The 19,867-nt window shown below is 43.3% G+C and overlaps 1 protein-coding gene and 1 pseudogene across 1 annotated transcript in view; both read right to left on the bottom strand.

Moving 5' to 3' along the window:
• Window positions 1–1,463: 1,463 nt before the first annotated feature.
• On the bottom strand, window positions 1,464–2,603 carry LOC147423327 (uncharacterized; annotated as a pseudogene).
• A 5,843-nt stretch (window positions 2,604–8,446) lies between these two features.
• Window positions 8,447–19,867, bottom strand: part of EMB2737 (embryo defective 2737) — a 108,346-nt gene continuing 96,925 nt past the window's right edge. Inside the window, exons 4-11 of the mRNA XM_086502266.1 lie at window positions 10,456–10,588; window positions 10,316–10,378; window positions 10,173–10,229; window positions 9,975–10,103; window positions 9,830–9,901; window positions 9,573–9,710; window positions 9,133–9,438; window positions 8,447–9,046 (exon numbers count right to left, since the gene is read on the bottom strand). Coding sequence (XP_086358392.1) covers window positions 8,939–9,046; window positions 9,133–9,438; window positions 9,573–9,710; window positions 9,830–9,901; window positions 9,975–10,103; window positions 10,173–10,229; window positions 10,316–10,378; window positions 10,456–10,588 — 1,006 coding nt within the window. The 3' untranslated portion in view covers window positions 8,447–8,938. The remainder of the gene's footprint in view (window positions 9,047–9,132; window positions 9,439–9,572; window positions 9,711–9,829; window positions 9,902–9,974; window positions 10,104–10,172; window positions 10,230–10,315; window positions 10,379–10,455; window positions 10,589–19,867) is intronic.

The following is a 19,867-nucleotide window of genomic DNA, read 5'->3' as shown; positions in this document are numbered from 1 at the left end:
GTGTGGGTATTTCAATCTGGTTTATGATGTGCTCTAATGACCCAGGCTTAGACCATGAGAGGATAGCTTTAGAGATAATATTATCTACAATCCTATCTAGAATGGGGAATGTTAGACCTACCGCCCTTGTCATTGACAAATCTGCTTTACAGCTTGAAGCATTCTCAAAGGTCATCAATGGAGATGAATGTTGTTGGCATTCTTATGAAACGGGACCCCGAGAGCAACGTTTTTGCCACATTATTGTGTGTTGGTTCCACACAAAGAAAGCATGGGTGGAAAATCTTCTTCCAAAGGTTTGTGGACTCTTCTTTGTGAATGCAATGCATGTGTGGGTCTCTGTGCATCTTGATAACCAATTGTTCTTGTATATGTAGGTACCAAAGGAGCTCCAAGATCATCTTTATTCATCAATGACAACACTTATGCATGCCTTCAACGAGGTAGAATTTGAGAATCATTACCAAGAACTTCTTCAACACTATGCAGCTCATGTTAATGTGCAAAGATATGTGACAAATGGTTGGTGTGGATGTGACTGCCCATGGCGCAGAAGATGGCCCAAGTTTGGTCGTTTATTCAACTATGGAAATGTTGACACTACCAACTTAGTGGAGAGATTGTGGCAATACATAAAGTATACCTTATTAGACGCGCGGATCAATAGATCGATTGTGGATCTCTTGCATGCTATTGTGGGTGATTCAACAACTGGCACTAGAATGGGTGGTACTTTATTAGATTTCTTCAAACAAAAACAAGAAATAGGTAAGACAAGCCCTCATGGATTGATTTCTCTCTTTGTTATGAAAGAGGGATCTTAAACTTGATTTGGTATTGTTACTCTAGTTGACTCGGGCCGCTACAACATCCGGGGCTCTTCAAAGCAACACACTACGCGATTACATGGTGGGGAGAAAATACTACAACTGTACGAGGGTGATCCTTCCACCTTGGAAATTGTGAATGAGATGACACTATTATTCAAGGTTCGAAGTATTTCTAATACAAGCCACTGGTATCATGTGAGCATGCAATGCAGCTACTGTGATTGCCCAGATTGGGCAAGCGGGTGTAAACACCTATATGCACTTCACCTAATCATAAAAAAGTACTTTCCACACTTGTATCCCTTCATTCCAATTGTGGATAATGAGCATGCCGTTGATAAAGATCTCCAGAACACAGAAGATATCAATGAATATTTCGCAGGCAACTCAATTGAGGATGGGGTTGATGATAGTGAGCTTTAAGTTATACTTACATCATAAACAAGTTCATTGTTTTTGTGGAAGCTTTGGCATGAGAAATATCTTCAAGCATATTCATGTCCACTTCCGAAATTATATTAGATCGATGATATCTAAAGTGAATCAATGATCCACTTTCAAAACTATATGTCGAAGCAAATTCAAACATTAACAAATGATAGAGAATGTCAAACCTTTAGAGGATGGTAATATTCACCTTGCTTTTATGGACTCGTTGCCATTACTATTACTTGCTTCCAAGTTAATTCCCCCGTTGCTTATCACCAAAGAAAGTGGCATGTCTCCTTTGCAAAGAGGAGAGTCACTAATCATTTGGATTTGCTTTGACGAACCAATGGTCACCCGAATCTAAAGTATATTGACAAGATCAAGAGAAGCTAAGTAACATTATTTACTATATGCATGATTTATATGACTACATGAACAAAGTTTTACCCGTTTTCCTCTTTGAATGGACAAAGAATTTTCAAGCAAGGAAGCACGTAGCGGTACGGGAGTACCCTTATGAATTTCTTTTTTTTTCCTTGCTTCACGGGTGCAGGCTAAGGACCATGACCATCATCCAATGTGAGATTTGGCTACAAGACATGCAACTCATTTAACACCAAAACATCATACCATACAATTAGTCATTTAAATAACGACACTACATGCGACATACCGGAGTACATGCTTGCTCAATATCAGCTTTCTCCTCTACTTTTTTGTCCTCTACATTTTCCTCTTCCTTATGTATTTTTCCATCGGGGTTACGCTTCTAAAAAGAGTCAAGAGAGTAGAGCAAAAACAAAAAAAGACTTAATCCTTATAACAAATAAAAATTGATGGTTGTGATATATATGCTTACATTCAATTCGAAGCCACCATCAATCCGTTTTTGTATAGTCGCCATGCGTGCATCTTTTGTGCTCATGTAGTCCCCTAATGCATTGGCCATTTCTCTTTCTACAAAAGCTTCTTTCGATCCCTTTGCTAGCTTCTCACTCTCATCGAAAGCATTCCATTTTCGAAGCAAGGATTTCTCCCTCCCTTGTAGAAACTTTGATTTGTTTCTCTCGAACTTATAAGCCGCATCCTTGAAGTGCACCTTTGATTGCTTCTCGTATGTGTTTGCCCTTGACGAAGTCCGATTCATCATGCCTCGAGGTCAACCACCCTTGCGTTGCGGGATATCACACTCGGTGTCATGATCATCTCAAGATGGTCCATCATGTCGACCCTCTTCTCGTAGCATATTTTGTTAGCCCGGCACTCTTCCATTGCAATGCATTGCCGAGTTTTTCTCCCATTGTTACGCACAATTTCGATGTAGAGCGGCCTCGCATCTTCCATCCCTCGTAATTGTTTATTTGCGAGCTTCTTGAAGCGGGATGCTTAATCGATTGCTCTCCTTCTAAAGCTTAAGACATGGTATTAGGCTTAATGCACACTGAGGGTATAAGGCTATTGTAAACCTATCCCGCAATCAAAGCTTTAAGGTCTCCCGGAGCATATGAAGTTATGGTATGATTTGCAATGCTTCAAAGCTTAAATTAAGTAAAGCTTAAATAAGTTAATAAGCATGGGGATAACACGGATGCATGAAGCGAGCCTTGATTGCATGAAGGCGGGAGTATGGAGAGTAGGAAGAAAGCCTGGCTTTTTCTCGGAGGTGCAAGCTCGTGCCGAGGCTAAACCACCTGGTGCACAGTTGCCGACTCATGCGAACTAGGGGTGAACTGGGGTGGCAGGGGCTTGCGCTAGCGGCCGAGGTAGGACGAACTGCACTAGTGAACTGCCTTGGCAGGGGCTCGCACTGGGGAACCGAGGAGTAGAACGCAGGGGGAGCAGAACGCAGGGGAGGAACTACGAGGGAGGCATGCAAGGTGGAATCCATAGGCCCGTAGTTCACCGTTGCGCAGTTCATCGAGGCGCAGTTCACCTCCAGAGCATTGAATGCTCACGCTCCCCCTTCATTCAGTGCGCCGCCAGCCGCTGAACCGAGGTCCCCCCCCAATCGAACGGCTCTGATCCCCCCTACTCCCCCAACCCTCGATCCCCTCTGGAATTCAGCCGTGCCACATAGTGACGAGGGTGTACCGACCCTTACTAGTCAGCAGGCTTGCTTGGCTCACGTTTTTTGTGTGTATGCAATTCCGGGTTGCGTCTTGGTTGCCTCCTAAGTGGCCATGTCTAGCGACCGGTGTAGCCCCACCTTTTTCTCTTCAATGTCTTCTTCCTCCTCTCTTCTAAGCCCAAATTAGGTCTTCTTCCAAGCTTCCCTCAAATGTATGCTCTACTTCCCATGCTCTTGCTATTGCATTAGATCTCGCCTTTCAATGTTCCAGCACACAAACTCTCACCCGCAAACATTCTACTTCCCTTGCATCCTACTGCTGGCAGACTCACGATTCTTCATTTTCCCCCAATCATTGCCAATGATGAGTGTGTGCAAGGGGCTTTGTGTGCGTCGAGGGCACCGAATACTCCAATCTCTCCGTTCCAAGCTCCAATCCGCTTCCTCCTTGCTGGATCCACACCAAGCTCGATCTTGAAGCTCCCATAGTTGCGATGCTTTGCTACTGATCCGTCGATCACCATCACCACCAGATCTACGAGCTCTCGATCCGACCGTGTATTACCGCGAGCTTTGAGCTCCATAGCCACCATCGACGAAGAGGGGGAATGTGCACCAGAGAAGGGGAGAGAGAGTGCACCGCCATGACTCTGATACCAATTGTGAGTGTGTCCGTGTACGAAAGCACGATCGGGTGCAATGTGCATGTGCGGTGAGGGAGACAAGAGAACACGATGGTGTGGGTGGAGCAGAGTGGCAAGAAACACTTACACCTTATTCTTTTTTGTATATAAAGAATAAAAGAGTAGGTCAGTGAGGGTTAAGTGGGCGGTCGGACACTGTACGTCCATCTTAGGGCAAGGCACATACCGCCTTTACCCCAACACTTTTGTGATCAATAAGGTTGTTGTTCATGTGCAAATTTGGGTTGCTTTTATGTAAATTTATGCATGGTGCGAGCTTGTGTTATTTATGTGAGTAATAATTTGGCAGACATATATAGTTATGAAACATGTGCAATATTGATATCGCTTTTACAATGGATGTTGCTTTATGGTGGTGAGAATGAAGGTTTCTGTTCACAAAGTAAAATTTATGAGAAAAGGAAAGCCAGTGCAAAAAGTGACACCCGTTGAGATGGCCTTGTTTAGGTATATTGCAAGGCGATGCATTGCAAAAGTTTCGCTTTGGCCTCTTTTTTACAACGGCTCGAGCGCATCTCAACAATCGATCCATGCATTCGAAGTGCTTGGCGAGACTGCATTTGCGAGGCTTTGAGGTGCTTCGAGCCCTTCCATGCATTAGGTGGGATGGGGCTCTTACTTGTCTCAAAAAATTGCTATTCATCTCTTTTTCTGCTTTCTATTAAGATGTGTGTTTTTCATTTATTTCTATATTATTTATTAGTGAGTTAGCCTTTCACTAGCTAATTTGAGAATTAGCCATCACAACTTTATCTTGTGCTATTCTTATTAAATTGCTTTTATCAACAATTTTTTGTTCACAAGAGATTTAAGAGATCCTTTTTAAGATGCAAATCATATTTGTCATTGGTCCATCTCTCTCTCTCTCTCTCTCACCCATTCCTCAAATTCTAAAAAATCCAATGCTCTCTCACCTACAAGCAATTTCTATGCACATCTCGTGGGTGTCTTAAAAGAAGAAGAACCACTGGAAGTCAAACGATTCACTTTAGAAAAGGAAAGGAAAAGCTATGTATTAAGATTACATAGTGCTCATCATGCAGATTATAACCAAAGGAATAGACCTTCTAGATAGCTAAAAGTTGTATTAGCATGTGTTCTAATATAAGACCACTTTTTTCTTGACAACAATGAACTAGATCAACTATATACCCTTTTTGAAACATAGAATTAAGGCTTATATCATTAACCCTCTTGGATAGCTCAAACACAGTAAACTTGTGTGCTCATATTGCATTTCATGTATTCTTTGAATCACCAAGGTCTAAGTGCATTTCAAGAACAACGATGAGGCTACCCAAAAGAGATTGTTGCATGTGCTAAATAGGTGCTATTAGGCCTCCCCAATAGAATGGCCATGCATATAACAAATCCAACAACTAGACAATACCTAAATATTTATATTCATATTATCTTGTATTTTGGACATGGTTGGTCTATATGACAAAATGAGAAAGTTATTCATGTGCCAAACTGGTTAGTGAGCATGTTATCTATAGTTTCATCATTTATAGAATTAATTATCCACCTGTGTTCCCCCCTCCCTCCCTTGAGTACACTGAGTGAGGTTGAGTGAGATTGATAGCAAATTCAATCAGAGAACCTCTTTCTGTACAATATCTACTTTAGCTAGGTAAAAGAGGGAGTGTCGGTATGCCCTCTCTCAAACTAAGTCTTTATAAGTGTATGTCCAAAGAAAGCACACGACATGCCCTCATTCAACAACCATATTAGTTCATCATGGTTGAAAGAGGGCATATTGGTGGGGTCCCTTTCAATTAGTAAACCTAGGCTTTGAAAATGCTTTACAAAGGTGAAAGAGAACATATTGATGTGCCCTCTTTCACCAAATTGAAGCTAAAAAAATGCCCGCAGACATGCCCTCTTTCTATTACCATATTTGTGTCTCCAAAAGTGTACATTGAAAGAGAGCACATCAACGTTTCCTTTTGAGCTAGCAATTGTGGATCCCAAAATTTCTTTTGTTATCTTTCAATCTACAATTTTGGGACCCAGATTTTGTAGTTGAAAGAGACGTGTCCTATTTCAACTACCAAACCTGGTCTCCAAAAGTGTAAGTTGAAGGAGGGCATGTTGATGTGCCCTCTTTCACCAGCAAGACCAACATGATTAAGAGCACCAATGCAATGGAGAACCTCGTCATGCAATCTCATAAATCCAAGCTACCATTTCCTTTGTCTTCCTCATAGATGATGCAAGGTAAAGTTGATGAGAGGCGTTAGACTTTTGATATGGTTTTTGTAAACGAGATGGAATTGCATATGTGCATGCAAGCTAGCATAACGATGATTGGGGAACTTGCCAAGACTTTGCATGAAAGTGTTGTACATACGAGAAAGGAAAGCTCTTTTTTGTGTAGGGAAACGTGTACGTGTTTCCCACAATGTCTCGTTGTAAAGAAGCCCATGTTTATGTAGTTTTCACTAAATTTTTGTAATGTTTACATGATAAAGATGTGACACAATTCCAATGTCATGATAATGCTCATTTTGGTCAGGCATAATTCTAGCTGAAAGATTTGACACATCTTGTGCACACACATGCCAATATTGTTGATTGGTTTGTGATAAAGATTTAGTTAACTCGATACATAAATAAAAAACCAAGTTAATTATAATTTCATAATATATCACAAGTGACAAAAGCATTACTCACTCTTTTGAAAAGAATCACAAGAAAGCTACATATAGACATATGCTATATTTTATATATTGAAACTTGTCCCCTCTTGTAATCAGACCCAGGCAGGTAGACAACAGAAAGCTACACAACCAGTACCATAAGCATGCGAGAATGAAAGAAAAAGTGAACAATGCGACTTCACCTTAGACTTGCCACAACGTCCATATATTCATAGTGCTTTTTGTGCAAGTATGTTGAAGAGAAAAGGTTGGAGATTCTTCCCAAGTGCCATTCAAGAAAGATCCTCTCAAAGTCGACAAAGTGCATGCAAATGATTAACCTTCAAGAATTGAAGGTAAAGTCACACAATGTGCATCGCGAGTACCTTGAAATGTTCAAGAATAACTCACATCAAGATTAAGCCAAAACTTGCTATCTACCCTGATGTAACTTTTTAAGAGCTTGAGGCAATATGACATAATAGCTAACTCAACAACTAATAAATGGCCATTTATTATTTTTTGTTGTCCCTCATGATTAGTTTTGGATATAGCTAGAGCATCATGCTGGCAATGTTTCATGAAAACAATTTGTATATGTGCCATCTTCACTGGAACATTGGGATCCAAAATTGAAGCTAGAAAAACACATTTGCCTCATGAAAACTTATTTTGGTTGATCCATGCACCAAGCACATAGCCAATAGCCCAACCAATATTGCTCTACCTGAACAAGTACAACCACTAATAGTATTGACTCCCAACTTACATAAGGTGTATAGGCTATATACTGATCCCTCCGCACGGAAGCCCTTGCATCCATGATGCCCACTTTATAATGAGAGAGAGAGAGAGAGAGAGAGAGAGAGAGAGAGTATTTTATTAACGTCTTATGTGGAACTATATGCACTAGGGAGTACAACCATGATATGCAAAAGACTAGCTAGCGGAGTACAACCATGATATGCAAAAAGGCTTGCTAGCTAGCTCCATCTGATACAAATACTCTGGTTGCAATATTACATGCATAGGTGGGTAGGAAGTGAAGAGTCCCTGCAGCATAGCACGATGTATACGTGGCATGATCATGTAGTACTCCAATCTCTTGGATTGTCATGTGATGTTCTCTTCTAGCTGGGTTGTTGGTATCCTGGTGGTCGGGGGCGTTGCCAAGCTCTAACAACCTCTGCCTGTTGTAGTGTGTCATCTCTAATCTTTGGTCTCTCTAGTCCAACAACAATAGGTGTGGGCTATCCTCTGAAAAGAGAAGTATCATGTACGCTCTCATATGCATACATAGTGCTCTTCATTCTTCACCCCAACTCTGCATACTCGAGATATCTTTGTCAATGTGACGTGCGTCCGAAATCCATCTCTGGTTTGAGACAAAACCCTCGAATGGTCGCTCTAGCACTATGTGCAATATACGTTCACATACATTGTGGCCACTGGATGAAGCCATAGTCATGAAATGCTCTCAAAAATAGAGCATCTTCAATTGAAGAGGCTGTTTGGTGAAATCCATGCCTCTTGGATGTATAACTGCGAGAGATGGTGTTTGAGGATGCGGTTCCTTGCACTATGTTTCTAAATCCCTTCGAGGCATGCATCAAAAATGAATATCTTTTGCACATTACTTTTAAGGGGTATCTCCTCTCACTGAAATTTCCCGTGTGCAGTACAAAATAACTACAAAAATATGCACGCATGCACAAGCCTGCATGTGTTTGTACACAAATGAGCATCAAAATATGCTCATCCAGCAGCTCATCATAGGCTAAATTTTCTCCCATTGAAACTAATTGCATAAAATCATGAGAGTACATTGGTGGGCTCCAAAGAAGCCATATAATCTCAACTAGTCTTGAGACAGCATATAAGATTCTAGCATTAGAAAGCTCAACTTGGAAAGATTAAATGAAATAGAATCCTCAGACCTCCACAGTAGTAGGGCTCATATTCGGGGTCAGGCAAACTCACTCTTTACATTCTCGAATTTCACCTGGAAGGGTAAGTTCTTCTTTGACTGCTGTAGACTTCATCGGGTAGCACCACGGTGTGGATTACGGCAGATCTTGAATGTTTTTTCCATCCAGGCTGGCCACCTCCTGAACTGCACCTTGGCCTGTACCTCTCACTTGGTTCTGCCAAATGAACTTTCGGCTGGACGCTTGCAATGGGCAATGCAAGTTGCATACATGATAAAGAAAAGCTATCCACACCAGTGACAAGTATACAAGAGAGTAAGCCAAACTCTGTGTTGTCTCATGTCTTTTTGGCTTTCGCCAAGGCCGCTTCCCTCTCTGCTGCTTGCCTTGCCAGTCTTTCTTGACGCTCTTTCTTCTTGTCCACCTTCTGGGACTTGTCTGATTTCTGTGAAAAAACACCATCCATGTGAGGGAAGTGAACATCACAAACTTGAATCAACACTCTGCGTGATTTGAAATGTTAAGTAAAACCTTAATAGCAGCTTCAGCCAATTGCTTTGCCTCATCAACTTTGGCACTCTCTGAGGGTCCTTCACCCCCTTGTTTCCTTCTCAATAAGGATTTCCCCGACTCCTCTGCTTCAATGAAAGGACTAATCTTCTCTTCTACCAACTCTTCAACTTTCCTTTGTCTCCACACATTCTTCCAGGCAGCATCTAGGACCTTCTCCATTAGATCGTCACGTACCTCAACCATGGTTCTAATCTCACTTATGCTAAGAGCTTTCTCCTCAACCTTCCCTCCATAACGTTCTCTCAGGTGAGGTAGGAACTTTTCCTGCACAATTTGATGGCATATTAATAGCACAGAAATATTTGACTGACCACTGTGCTGCTACTCATCACTTGCATTTATTGCTTCCACTTGCAAGATAAGGGACACAATATCTCATGTTTGAAGTTTTGACTTACAGTAAACTCAGCTGGCCGAGGTGGTACCTCCATAGATGCCACCTCAGCCTCAACTCGCTTTCGGGCCTTGTAGTGAGCGACATCTTGGATAACTACTGGATCACTCTTTGCACGGACAGGATCTAGAATATGCAGTGCCTGCAAAGAACATTAGGTAACTACAACTGTGTGACATCATGTCTTTGAGAGTAAGTAGGTCGTCTTGAGAGTAAGCAGGTAATTTGAAAGCTCAAAACTCCCCAAAGTTCACAACTCACTTCTTGCAACCGCTCCCACCCTGGCTGTCTCATGGCAACTTCATCTCGAATATCATCATATTCCAGGTCCCTCTGAAACAACACAAATCCCAGTGAGAAAAAAGTTCTTTAGAAATAGAGTATCCCACCATGCAAATATATATACCAAATATGATGCCATCACTCCTGCTTTTGTATCCTCATCATACTTCACACCAGTCTCCATCTCGTCACGCTCATATAGCAGGAATGCTGCTAGCGCAGGGTCTTTCACATTCTCAGACAATCTTTTATTCTACATAAGAGATCTCTGGAAAACTTAGTAGAGCATGGCCAGAATAGCAACTTGAACAAATATTGGTACCTGCGGTGGATGTGTTCTACGGCGCGTATTCCATGTTTTCCACGGAACATCCATAAGCTTCAAAAACAATATAATCCTTCACATTTTATGGACTACGTTGCTTCAAATGACAAATTCTTAAACCACAGAAGCCTTGAACCTACATTGTCGAAACAAAGTTGTGGCTGAGCAAGATACCCCTTACATACTTGGCATGTCGCAAGCCCCTGCGAGATGATACAAAAATATAAGTCCTAATAGATATTCTGCAAGCATCTGAGCTTTCATATGAGATAATGCGTACTGTTCCATTGCATGTAGGACAGTTCCGGTAAGGAAGTGGATATCCTGCATTGTATCCCGGAGGATAATAGGTGATCTCTTCCTTTCCCTCTAGAAGATCATTTGCCAGATTCCCAATAGAAGACCTTTTTGCTCTATATAGGAAAAGCATGAAGGTATTGAAAGCAGCCTTTTCATTTTTTTCAGGTAATAAAGTGCAACCACTGACTCAAGAGAGACAAAGCACGCACACGAGAGAGAGAGAGAGAGAGAGAGAGAGAGAGAGAGAGAGAGAGAGAGAGAGAGAGAGAGAGAATTATCGTCCACAGAGGTCAAATATGACCTATGGACCGGAAAACAAAACAAAACAGTTCATGCATCTCAGTTAAGAACGGAGGATCCAATGAAACCTAAGGAGGGGCAGGTAAGAGGGTAGCTGGTTTTGGAGTTCGAAACTCCTGGACAATGGCTTTACCTCCTCGGTAGACTGTCCATTTTCCTGTTGTGCGCGCTTCACGTACCTTCAGGAGTTCTACCTTCTTCTGTTTAAGCTGGGCGGGTGTAAGGTCCTCTGCAAACCAAATTGTGGTGTCTTTGAGAAGCCTCGATTGCTCAAGGAATTTTATTCGATCCGCCTTGGTCTTGAAAGTGAGGATCGCATGGTTGGTGCGGTGTTCATGCGCAAGGGTGGTGATTGTTGCTTGGTTCCATTGTACTTCTGTAGGGACTATCGCCAGAATTGGAGCGAGGGACTCATTGAACTTGAGGTCCCCCTTCCCTTTCCAATCGCTTGGGAGCCCGCCAATACGAACATTCAAACTATAGCTTGGATGCCACATCATCTTCAATCTTGCGAGAGATCTCCTCTTTCACTTGAATCTTGAATTCCTTTGTGAGTGTCGTGGCTACCTTCCCCTTTTGCTTTAGTGAGCATGGCTTCGTTTCCGTTTTCCTTTCCTCCACTGCGGTGAGACGAGCTTCAATCGTGAGGAGTCTCTCTTTCAGCTCCTTATTTTCCTTGCGAAGTCTCTCAACTTCATTTTGAAGGTGGTGCATTGTTGTCAAGCTTCGGGGTGTTGCCACCACCCCAGCAAAAGTGAGCCTGCTTTGGGTTGCTGGGGTGGTCATATGGACTGTGTGTGTGATCGCCTAGTAGGCAGCCCAACTAAACGACAGCCTGTTTGAACCCGACTCTGAGTTGTACCGAGCAGAAACCAAGCCCGCAGCTCGCAAAACCAGGCCGCCGGACTGTGTGTGACCACCTAGTAGGCAGCCCAACTGAACGACAGCCTGTTTGAACCCGATCCTGAGTTGTACCGAGCAGAAACCAAACTCCAGGAATGGTCGCAGCTCGCAAAACCAGGCCACAGGCGAGTTTGGTTATCAATGCCTACAGGGCGGGAGTTGTTGCAGGTCACGGATGAGAGTGAGAAGGTGCTAGTGGGTCCAGAGAGGGAGAGATCAGCTGGTCGGCGCTCCGAGTTTAGAGATGGAGGGCGAGCTTGAGGACTTAACGCCCCTCCATAGGCCCACCCTTGAACCTAGGAGGGTCAGAGGTTGTGACAGAGTCGGTGCTCTAGGGTTGAGAGAGAGAGAGAGAGAGAGAGAGATGAAATGAAATGTTATAATAAACATATTCAAAAGGTCAACATGACCTATGAGACCAAAAGTTGCATCCCAATAGAAATTGATGCCTACAGGGTGGGAGTTGTTGCAGGTCGCGGATGAGAGTGAGAAGGCGCTAGTGGGTCGAGAGAGGGAGAGATCAGCTGGTCGGCGCTCCGAGTTTAGAGATGGAGGGCGAGCTTGAGGGTTTAACGCCCCTCCACAGGCCCACCCTTGAACCTAGGAGGGTCAAAGGTTGCGACAGAGTCTGTGCTCTAGGGTTGAGAGAGAGAGAGAGAGAGAGATGAAATGAAATGTTATAATAAACATATTCAAAAGGTCAACATGACCTATGAGACCAAAAGTTGCATCCCAATAGAAATTGATGTTTGTCTAGAACGAACCGAAATCTAAAATCTAGGTATGTCATACATCGATGGGTAGGTCGGAGGGGTAAGAGAGTAAACATGGTGAATAGGGTAGGGGAGATGAGAGGCAGAGAATATTAGTATATCAATACACGGGACCAGTGTGGGAATAGGGGGTAGAGGCTCAAGGTGTACAATACCTCATTTGAAGAGATCAAGGATTGGTCTCTGTTGTAGGATGTCCTCCAAGCTGAGAAGCCTGGCAGGTCATGCTCGATGTAGATCAATGATGATCCTGATCCACCTATGTTGTGTCCCAATCATCTTCCTTCAGCTTCAAGTCGCGTCGATGTCGATCCGCTGCCTTCTTGTGTCGTGCTTGAGACTTCTCTAGAGCCTCTCGAACCTTGGCAAAAGCAATGTCCAAGTCCCTCGTATTCTGATCGGCTTTAGAAATCTTGTCTTTAGTGCTTAGAAAGAGAGGGACCTTCTTAGCACCTTCAATTACCTCAAATGGCATCAACCCCATTGAAGAGTATACCGTGTTTTTGTAGGCAAATTCCACCAAAGGCAAATATTTTTCCCATTGAGTCTTCAAATCTGAAATGTAAGCCTTCAATAAATCCAAAACCACTGAAATTGGCTATCTCAGATTGCCCATCTATTTGCGGGTGGAATGATGACGAAACTGCAACCGCGTGCCAATGTTCTCCCAAATAGCCTTCAAAAACAAACTCGTGAATCAAGGATCTCTATCGGAGACTATGGTCTCAGGCATGCCATGTAACCGAAATATCTGAGCAATGAACAGTCTCGCTAAATGGTCCGGCTTGATTATTTTCTTCACTGGAATGAAGTGGGCTTGCTTGCTAAATCTGTCATAGCAATGCTTTCCCGCGGGCGGGTGGGAATGGGTAAAGGTTGCAGTAATTCCTGTGCCTTATGCTGTCAAACTTGACCTTTTGGCATACTAAACAACTGCGAACAAAGTCGTCCACATTCTTTTTGAGTCTCAGCCAATAGAAGTAATGCTCCACTTCCTTCAAGGTGGTACCGATGCCGCGATGACCCATAAAAGGTGGACAATGGCACTCGATCAAGACCTTTTCTCTCACAAACAACATCTTTTTCTTCATCAAGTAGCCATCCCGTATCGAATACCCTAGAACTGTCTCCCCATTCTGTATCCCAGTAAAAATGTCCGCAAAGTCAATGTATGGCATACTGGTCAACCATATCCTAGAAGCTTCTCTGATCAATTGTAGGGCTTCCGAGACAATGCATCTGCCACTAAATTTTTTTGTCCCTGAACATGGACAATCTGGAAGGGAAATTGTGACAAGATGTTAGCCCATCGCATCTGCTTTTCCGAAAGCTGCTTCTGCGACAAAAAGTAGCGTAGACTCTGATGATCAATAAAAACTGTGAAATCGGCTCCAAGTAAATAGTGTCCCCACTGTGTAAGAGCATGGATCACTGCCAATAGCTCTTTCTCATAACCTTGTGCTACTGATTTTGGCCGTGAAAACATCTTGCTTTCATAAGCAATCACATGGCCTTCTTGCATCAAGACCGCTCCCGAACCACGACCACAAGCATCACAATAAACTTCGAACAACTTTTGCAAATCTGGCAAAGCCAACACTCGTCCAATAGTCTAGTGTCTAAAAAGCAATCACCTCTCTCGGTCCCCACGAGAAAGGGACTCCTTTCTGAGTCAATAAGTGCAAAGGTGAAGCTATCTCTACAAACTTTCGGAGGAACCGCCGATAATAAGAGCACAAGCCCAAAAAGCTTCAAACTTCATGAACATTCTTTGAGTCAGGCCAATCGCAAATAGTCTCAATTTTGGTCGGGTCCATCTATACTCCTGCTGCTGAGACGATGTGCCATGTATCTTCGGCAAGAAAACTTCGCTCTTTTTGGCATTTATAACCAATCTATGCTCGCGCAATGCTTGAAAGACCTGTAGCAGATGGTGTCGGTGCTTTGCTTCATTCTTGGAAAAAACTATAATGTCGTCAAAGAAAGTGCCAAGAAAAGACCGATACTCTTGGAAAATCCTATCCATCATTTGATTGAAAGTTGTTGGAGCATTTGTAAGTCCAAAGGGCACCAAAAATTCGTATAAACCAAAGCTTGTCCAAGAGATTGTCTTGTAGACATCTCTCGGAGCGATTCTAATATGATGATATCCGATTTCTAAGCCAATCCTGCTGAAACAAGAGGATCCCTGAGGTCTGTCGAGAATATCATCGATCCTTGAGATAGGGAATTTGTCCTTGATGGTGATTTTATTGAGAGCTCTGTAATCAATGCACATTCTCCAAGATCTGTCTTTCTTTATTACTGATAAAACCGGAGGACAACAAGGTATGTACTAGGCTGGATGAGACCCCTTTCTAGAAGTTCTCACTTGGTTTATGATTTCTTCATTCTAGGCTAGGCTAACACGATAAGGTGGCCGGTTCGGTGGTGTGCTTCCAGAAATCAAGTCAATGGTGTGGTTCTCAAGACGAGGTGGAGGTAACTCGCCTGGTAGGCCTTCATAAAAACAGTCAACATGTGTGTGCATAAATTCTTGTCCTTCTTTATCCAATTCAGCCATATTGGTATTCTTTCAAGTAGATCGAGTAAACAAAAAAGACTAGATTTTATTAATTTCGAAATGGCCGAAGCCGATACAATAGGGACGAACTCGCCCTTCAATTTTACATCAAGTACAATTTTCCTACCCTTATCATTCGTCAAAGTCGCTTTCTTGGTCCGATAGTCGACCACGGCGTTGTTCTTGTGGTACCAAGGGATTCCTAGGAGGACGTCACACCCTCCTAAAGGCATGATGTAAAAGTCCTCATGCCCTAAATACCCTTGACAATGCAAACGAAGTTTGCCAATGATAGGTGTAATGACAACATCCCGTGCGGGTGCCACTAGAACTGCCTCCGCTGGTGGCCCCATCCTGTCGAGCGTAATTCCAAGTTGAGCTGCCAATTCAGGTGAAATGAAGTTGGCCTTGGCTCCTCCATTGAACAAGATAAGGGTTTCCTCATCTTTTACTTTGCCCCATGCGCGGCAAAGTTCTGTACTTTCGTCCATCTGACTCGATTCGGACTCCATACAGTCTGGTACCAGTCCTCCTTTCATCTTGCCTTCTCTGCCACGTTCTTCTACTACTCTGGAGCTCTTTGGCCTATCTTTTGATTATCCTCGCTGTGCCCCTTTGGGTTACTTTGCGAAGATATGTCCCTCTCAAACACTTCCCCTCTTTGAAATAGTCTGCTCTCTGTTCCTCAGTCAATCGGGGTCGCATCCTTATTTTTCTGGAACTTCTTCTTTCTATTGTCATTTGTTGTGTTCTGTCCGATCCTTGGTGTCGAAACTTCATCAGTTGTTGTATGGACTCGGACTTCTGTTCAAGGCAGTAATCTCGGATCTCTTTGGGAGTCCGTAGTAAAAACGCTCAATCTGCTCCTTGAAAGTGACCTTCTTAAAGAAGGAGGTCTGTAGAAAAGATTCTCCGATCTCTTTGGGGAGTCCGCAACAAAACCGCTCAATCCGCTCCTTGAAAGCGACCTTCTTAAAAGAAGAGGTTGGTAGAAAAGAATCCCAAAATCTTTCACAGTAAGCATCCCAAGTGTCACCCTTGGTCATCCAAAGATGGTTCCAAGCGGTTCTCACATCCCGTTCGTATTCCTAAGTCAACCAAGAAGTAATAAAGAGCCTTTTGAACTTTATCCACTTGGTCGAGGCTTCTCTCCTCAAAAGAAGAGTGGACCACCATGTTCGTGCATTTCCCTTCAAGAACGATGCTACCCTCCTGATCTTGGAGTGCTTTGCGTAGTGCCCTCCAAAAAATGCTATATCAAATTGCTGAATGAAAGCTAAAGCCTTGGGAGCATCTCGGAATACGGAAAAGGATTCAAATTTCACTGACTATCCGCCCTCTTTAAATTATTTAGTCTTTTTGCTCTCGTCTTCGAGAAATCATATTGGATGGCTCTGTAAAAGTGTTTCTTCTTTGCATAAAACATGTGAGCATAGGAGTCCAAGCTGCGAGAGGACGACCCCTCAGTGGAACTGTGAGAAACGGGTCCGAATCTGATCTTCTTTGACTATTTCTTGTTCTTTCTAAAGCTTTGATTCTTACTTTGCTTTCTGTCCTCCTCACTCGAGTCGGAAGAGGAAGAGCTAGAAGGATTGTCAGAAGAAGAAGAAGAAGAACTAGGTAGTCCTTCGAAAAGTACATGTGTCACAAAACAGGTACCACATGCCAATAGAAAAGAACAGATTGAACAAACTTTTAGCACTTCATTTACAACTGAACTGAGAGAGAGAGAGAGAACACGCGACACGGAGTGGCAGAATTCCACCCAAGAGAGTATTGGCTCCAAACCTTGGCACCCCTTTCGGTATTTCTTTATATTGCATCAACACGGTACAAGCCGGTACTCGTGACTCTGCACCTTCGCCAGGAAGCATGCCAGAGAATGAGTCTTAACCTCATATTTAAAGGCCCTAGGCCCCATAAGCAGTTTACAGTAAAAAGCCTTCAAACTCAAAAGTATCTGGTCCAAAAGCAAAAGCCAAAAACCTGCCAGCGTAAATCACGGATATCCGTACAGCCTGCCACGTCATCAACCAGCGCAAAACGCGGAAATCCGTACAACATGCCACGTCATCAACCAGCGTGATTTTCAAAAATCTGCCACGTCATCAACCAGCTTCGCAATTCTTTTGTGTGTGTGTGTGAGTCTTGCTTTATTTTAGTTCTTTACGTCACTTGGGGCCCCATCAAACGGGGTCTCCATAAGTTGGTAGGACTTCTTCTTCTGTTACTTGTTCTTCTTAGGTTGGCTCCATTCTTTAGGCTTTGACACGTCAGCAATTAGTTACATCTCCCTTTCTTGAAAGAGAGTAATCGTCCGTGGTTACAGCATATCTACAAAACAACTCAAAGTTAGCTCAAAAAAGTTTCCGAGGGTCATTCCGAGGGACATTCGGTTTGCTGTTTTTGTTAAGGAGTTAGCTTCTCGTTTCGGCTCTTTTGATCAAAGAGTTAGCTTCTCCTTTCATCCAGATCTGAACTCTAGATATTCCAACGTAGTAAAATTAGCCATCACACCCAGACCGTACTGATCTTCCACGGGTGTCTTGATGCACTAAAATTACATACCCAGGCAATCTCATCCAATTAGGAATATTCAGTTATGCATGTTACAAGACACAACAAACAGCGCCGCTGAGCACTCCCCCGAGACAAACGGTCTGCAGTATGAAGCTACTCAACGACTACCTCGTCACTCCCCCCACAAATAACCTAAAAAGGTCCGGGCCATGAGCTCAGTGGACTATACAACCAAACGCTCCCCAGACCGCAGTCTGCATCGCTCGGAGGTTCAAGCATACAACCAAACGCTCCCCACGCATCGACCTGCGTCGTTCGAAGGTTTTCTAGTATACAACGAAAAGCTCCCCCAGGCATCGGCCTACGTCGTTCCGAGGTTCAAACAATACCAAAACAATATTTCTCACATCTCCACCCGGGAGTAAAAATCACCAATCAATCAAACAATAATTAAAATCAGAGTCAAACATTTCAAATCCGCACCAAGACAGGTTTAAAACAGATAGCATCCATTTCAAACAAAGTTCAAACATTACTTTCTCAAACAATGTTCAAAAGTATCTAACTAGAAAACAACTAGAGAGATCATTCAGGGTTTTGTTCGGACAATTGAACTTTGAGGACAACGGGCTTGCACTTCTGCATCACGGTGATGGTTCGGTTCCGGACCAGGAGAGTTGCATCATTCTTGTCGTGCCAAGGCATGCCCAAGAGAACGTCGCAATTGCCCAACTTCATAATGTGGAAATCTGCTTTTCCATGATAATCTTGTATAGTCACTGGAAGTGTACCAATGAGCGGTACCACTTTCTGAGTTTGCCCCGTGGCTAGCTTAGCTTCAATTTCTCCACCCTCTGCATCATAATCAAAGTGCATCTGCTTCAAGAATTCTGGATGGATGAAGTTCTCCATAGCTCCGGGGTCAAAGAAAATAAGGGCTTTCAAGCCGTTGACTTTTCCATAAGCTCTGCATAATTCATTAAAACTCTCGAGGTGTCTACCATAAATATCGGATACTAGTCCAATAGCAAGTCTAGCCTTCTTGGCCAGAGGTGGCCCCAAGGATTTGTCTGACATGGGAGCAGAAGGTTGCACTGAGGATGTCGAGGCTCGCTCAGGACATGTATTGAATATATGCCCTGTTTGGAAACATTCGAAGCATCGGCCTTCTTGTAACAAGGCGTCTCGTTGACGTTGTGTCAGACGAGGCCGTTGAGGTTGGTTTTAACGAGATTCCCGAGAATTTGTTCGTGTTGCCGGGACTTCTGGTTAGTGGCCAGAGGTTCTTTTGTGGTAAACTCCAACTTTCCTTTCATGAGCTTGTAGCCGACCGCGGCATGGTCCATAAGCTCTTGCATGGTAGAAACTTGCTTGGAGAGACAATATTACTGCAATGGTGATGGTAGTCTAATGGTGTAGCGCTTGCACTGGTCCTTTAAGAGAATGAACTTAAAGAAGGACACTGGAAGGTACACGTCGAGAAACCTTTGGTTATAGTCGTCCATGGTTTAGGTGGCAAGCATTCCCACTCTGCCAAAATTCAGACTTCAAACATCGAAGTCATGTAACTACGTGCAAAAACTGTCTTGAAAGCTTGCCAGGTCCTTGGAGCATGCAATTGTGTCGATTGAACTCCACCATTGCATAGCATTATCTTTAAGAAATCCTGCTGCTCAAGAAATCTTGGATTCTTCTATATAGTTCCCTAAAGCATAGATGTTGTCGAATTGCTGTAGGAATTGCAATGCTTTCTTGCGATCTTTCACCCCGGAAAAGGTGAAAAATTTGACTGTTGTGTCGCCATCTTTAAAATCTTTGGGTTGGTTAGGCGGCTATCGAGGTGTCAGGAGTTTTTTGGAGCAAGGGATTGTGCATATGTACATACAAATGCATGGTGCATCGAATAAAGAATTGCCCATTTTTCAGAGCCAGGTGGTTACGTGGGGCCCACATGTGTACAGGTAGGACAGGGTGTACATAGTGTATCGATTTTCACTATTACCAGTACCACTGTGTTTTTTCTACAATAAGGAGGAGTTGGTAGCGCGTAAAACTTCTTGAGGAAGCTATCCGTGGGCCGACGACATGAGGTAAGCAGGTGCGTCAGATGGCATCGAGTGGCGTTAGGAGGCCGAACGGGGTCAATATTTGCACGTGGATGAATACGGACACAAAGTGGTGTTTTCTTGTGAGAGTTATGCAGAAAGGTCATCATTAGGACCACTTTTTGGGGCCACTTCACGTGGTTGCAAGACGCATTATTGAAAAGAAATGAGTGCCAGGTGTGCGGATGATGCAAAAAGGTGACAACTATGCACTACGAGGTCAGTTTT

The sequence above is a fragment of the Adiantum capillus-veneris genome, chromosome 26 (genome assembly GCF_014529385.1).
Source record: "Adiantum capillus-veneris isolate H3 chromosome 26, ASM1452938v2, whole genome shotgun sequence".
NCBI classification, from domain to species: Eukaryota; Viridiplantae; Streptophyta; class Polypodiopsida; order Polypodiales; family Pteridaceae; genus Adiantum; species Adiantum capillus-veneris.
The sequence above is the reverse complement of the archived record's forward strand: the minus strand, read 5'-3'. Positions and strand labels throughout refer to the sequence as shown.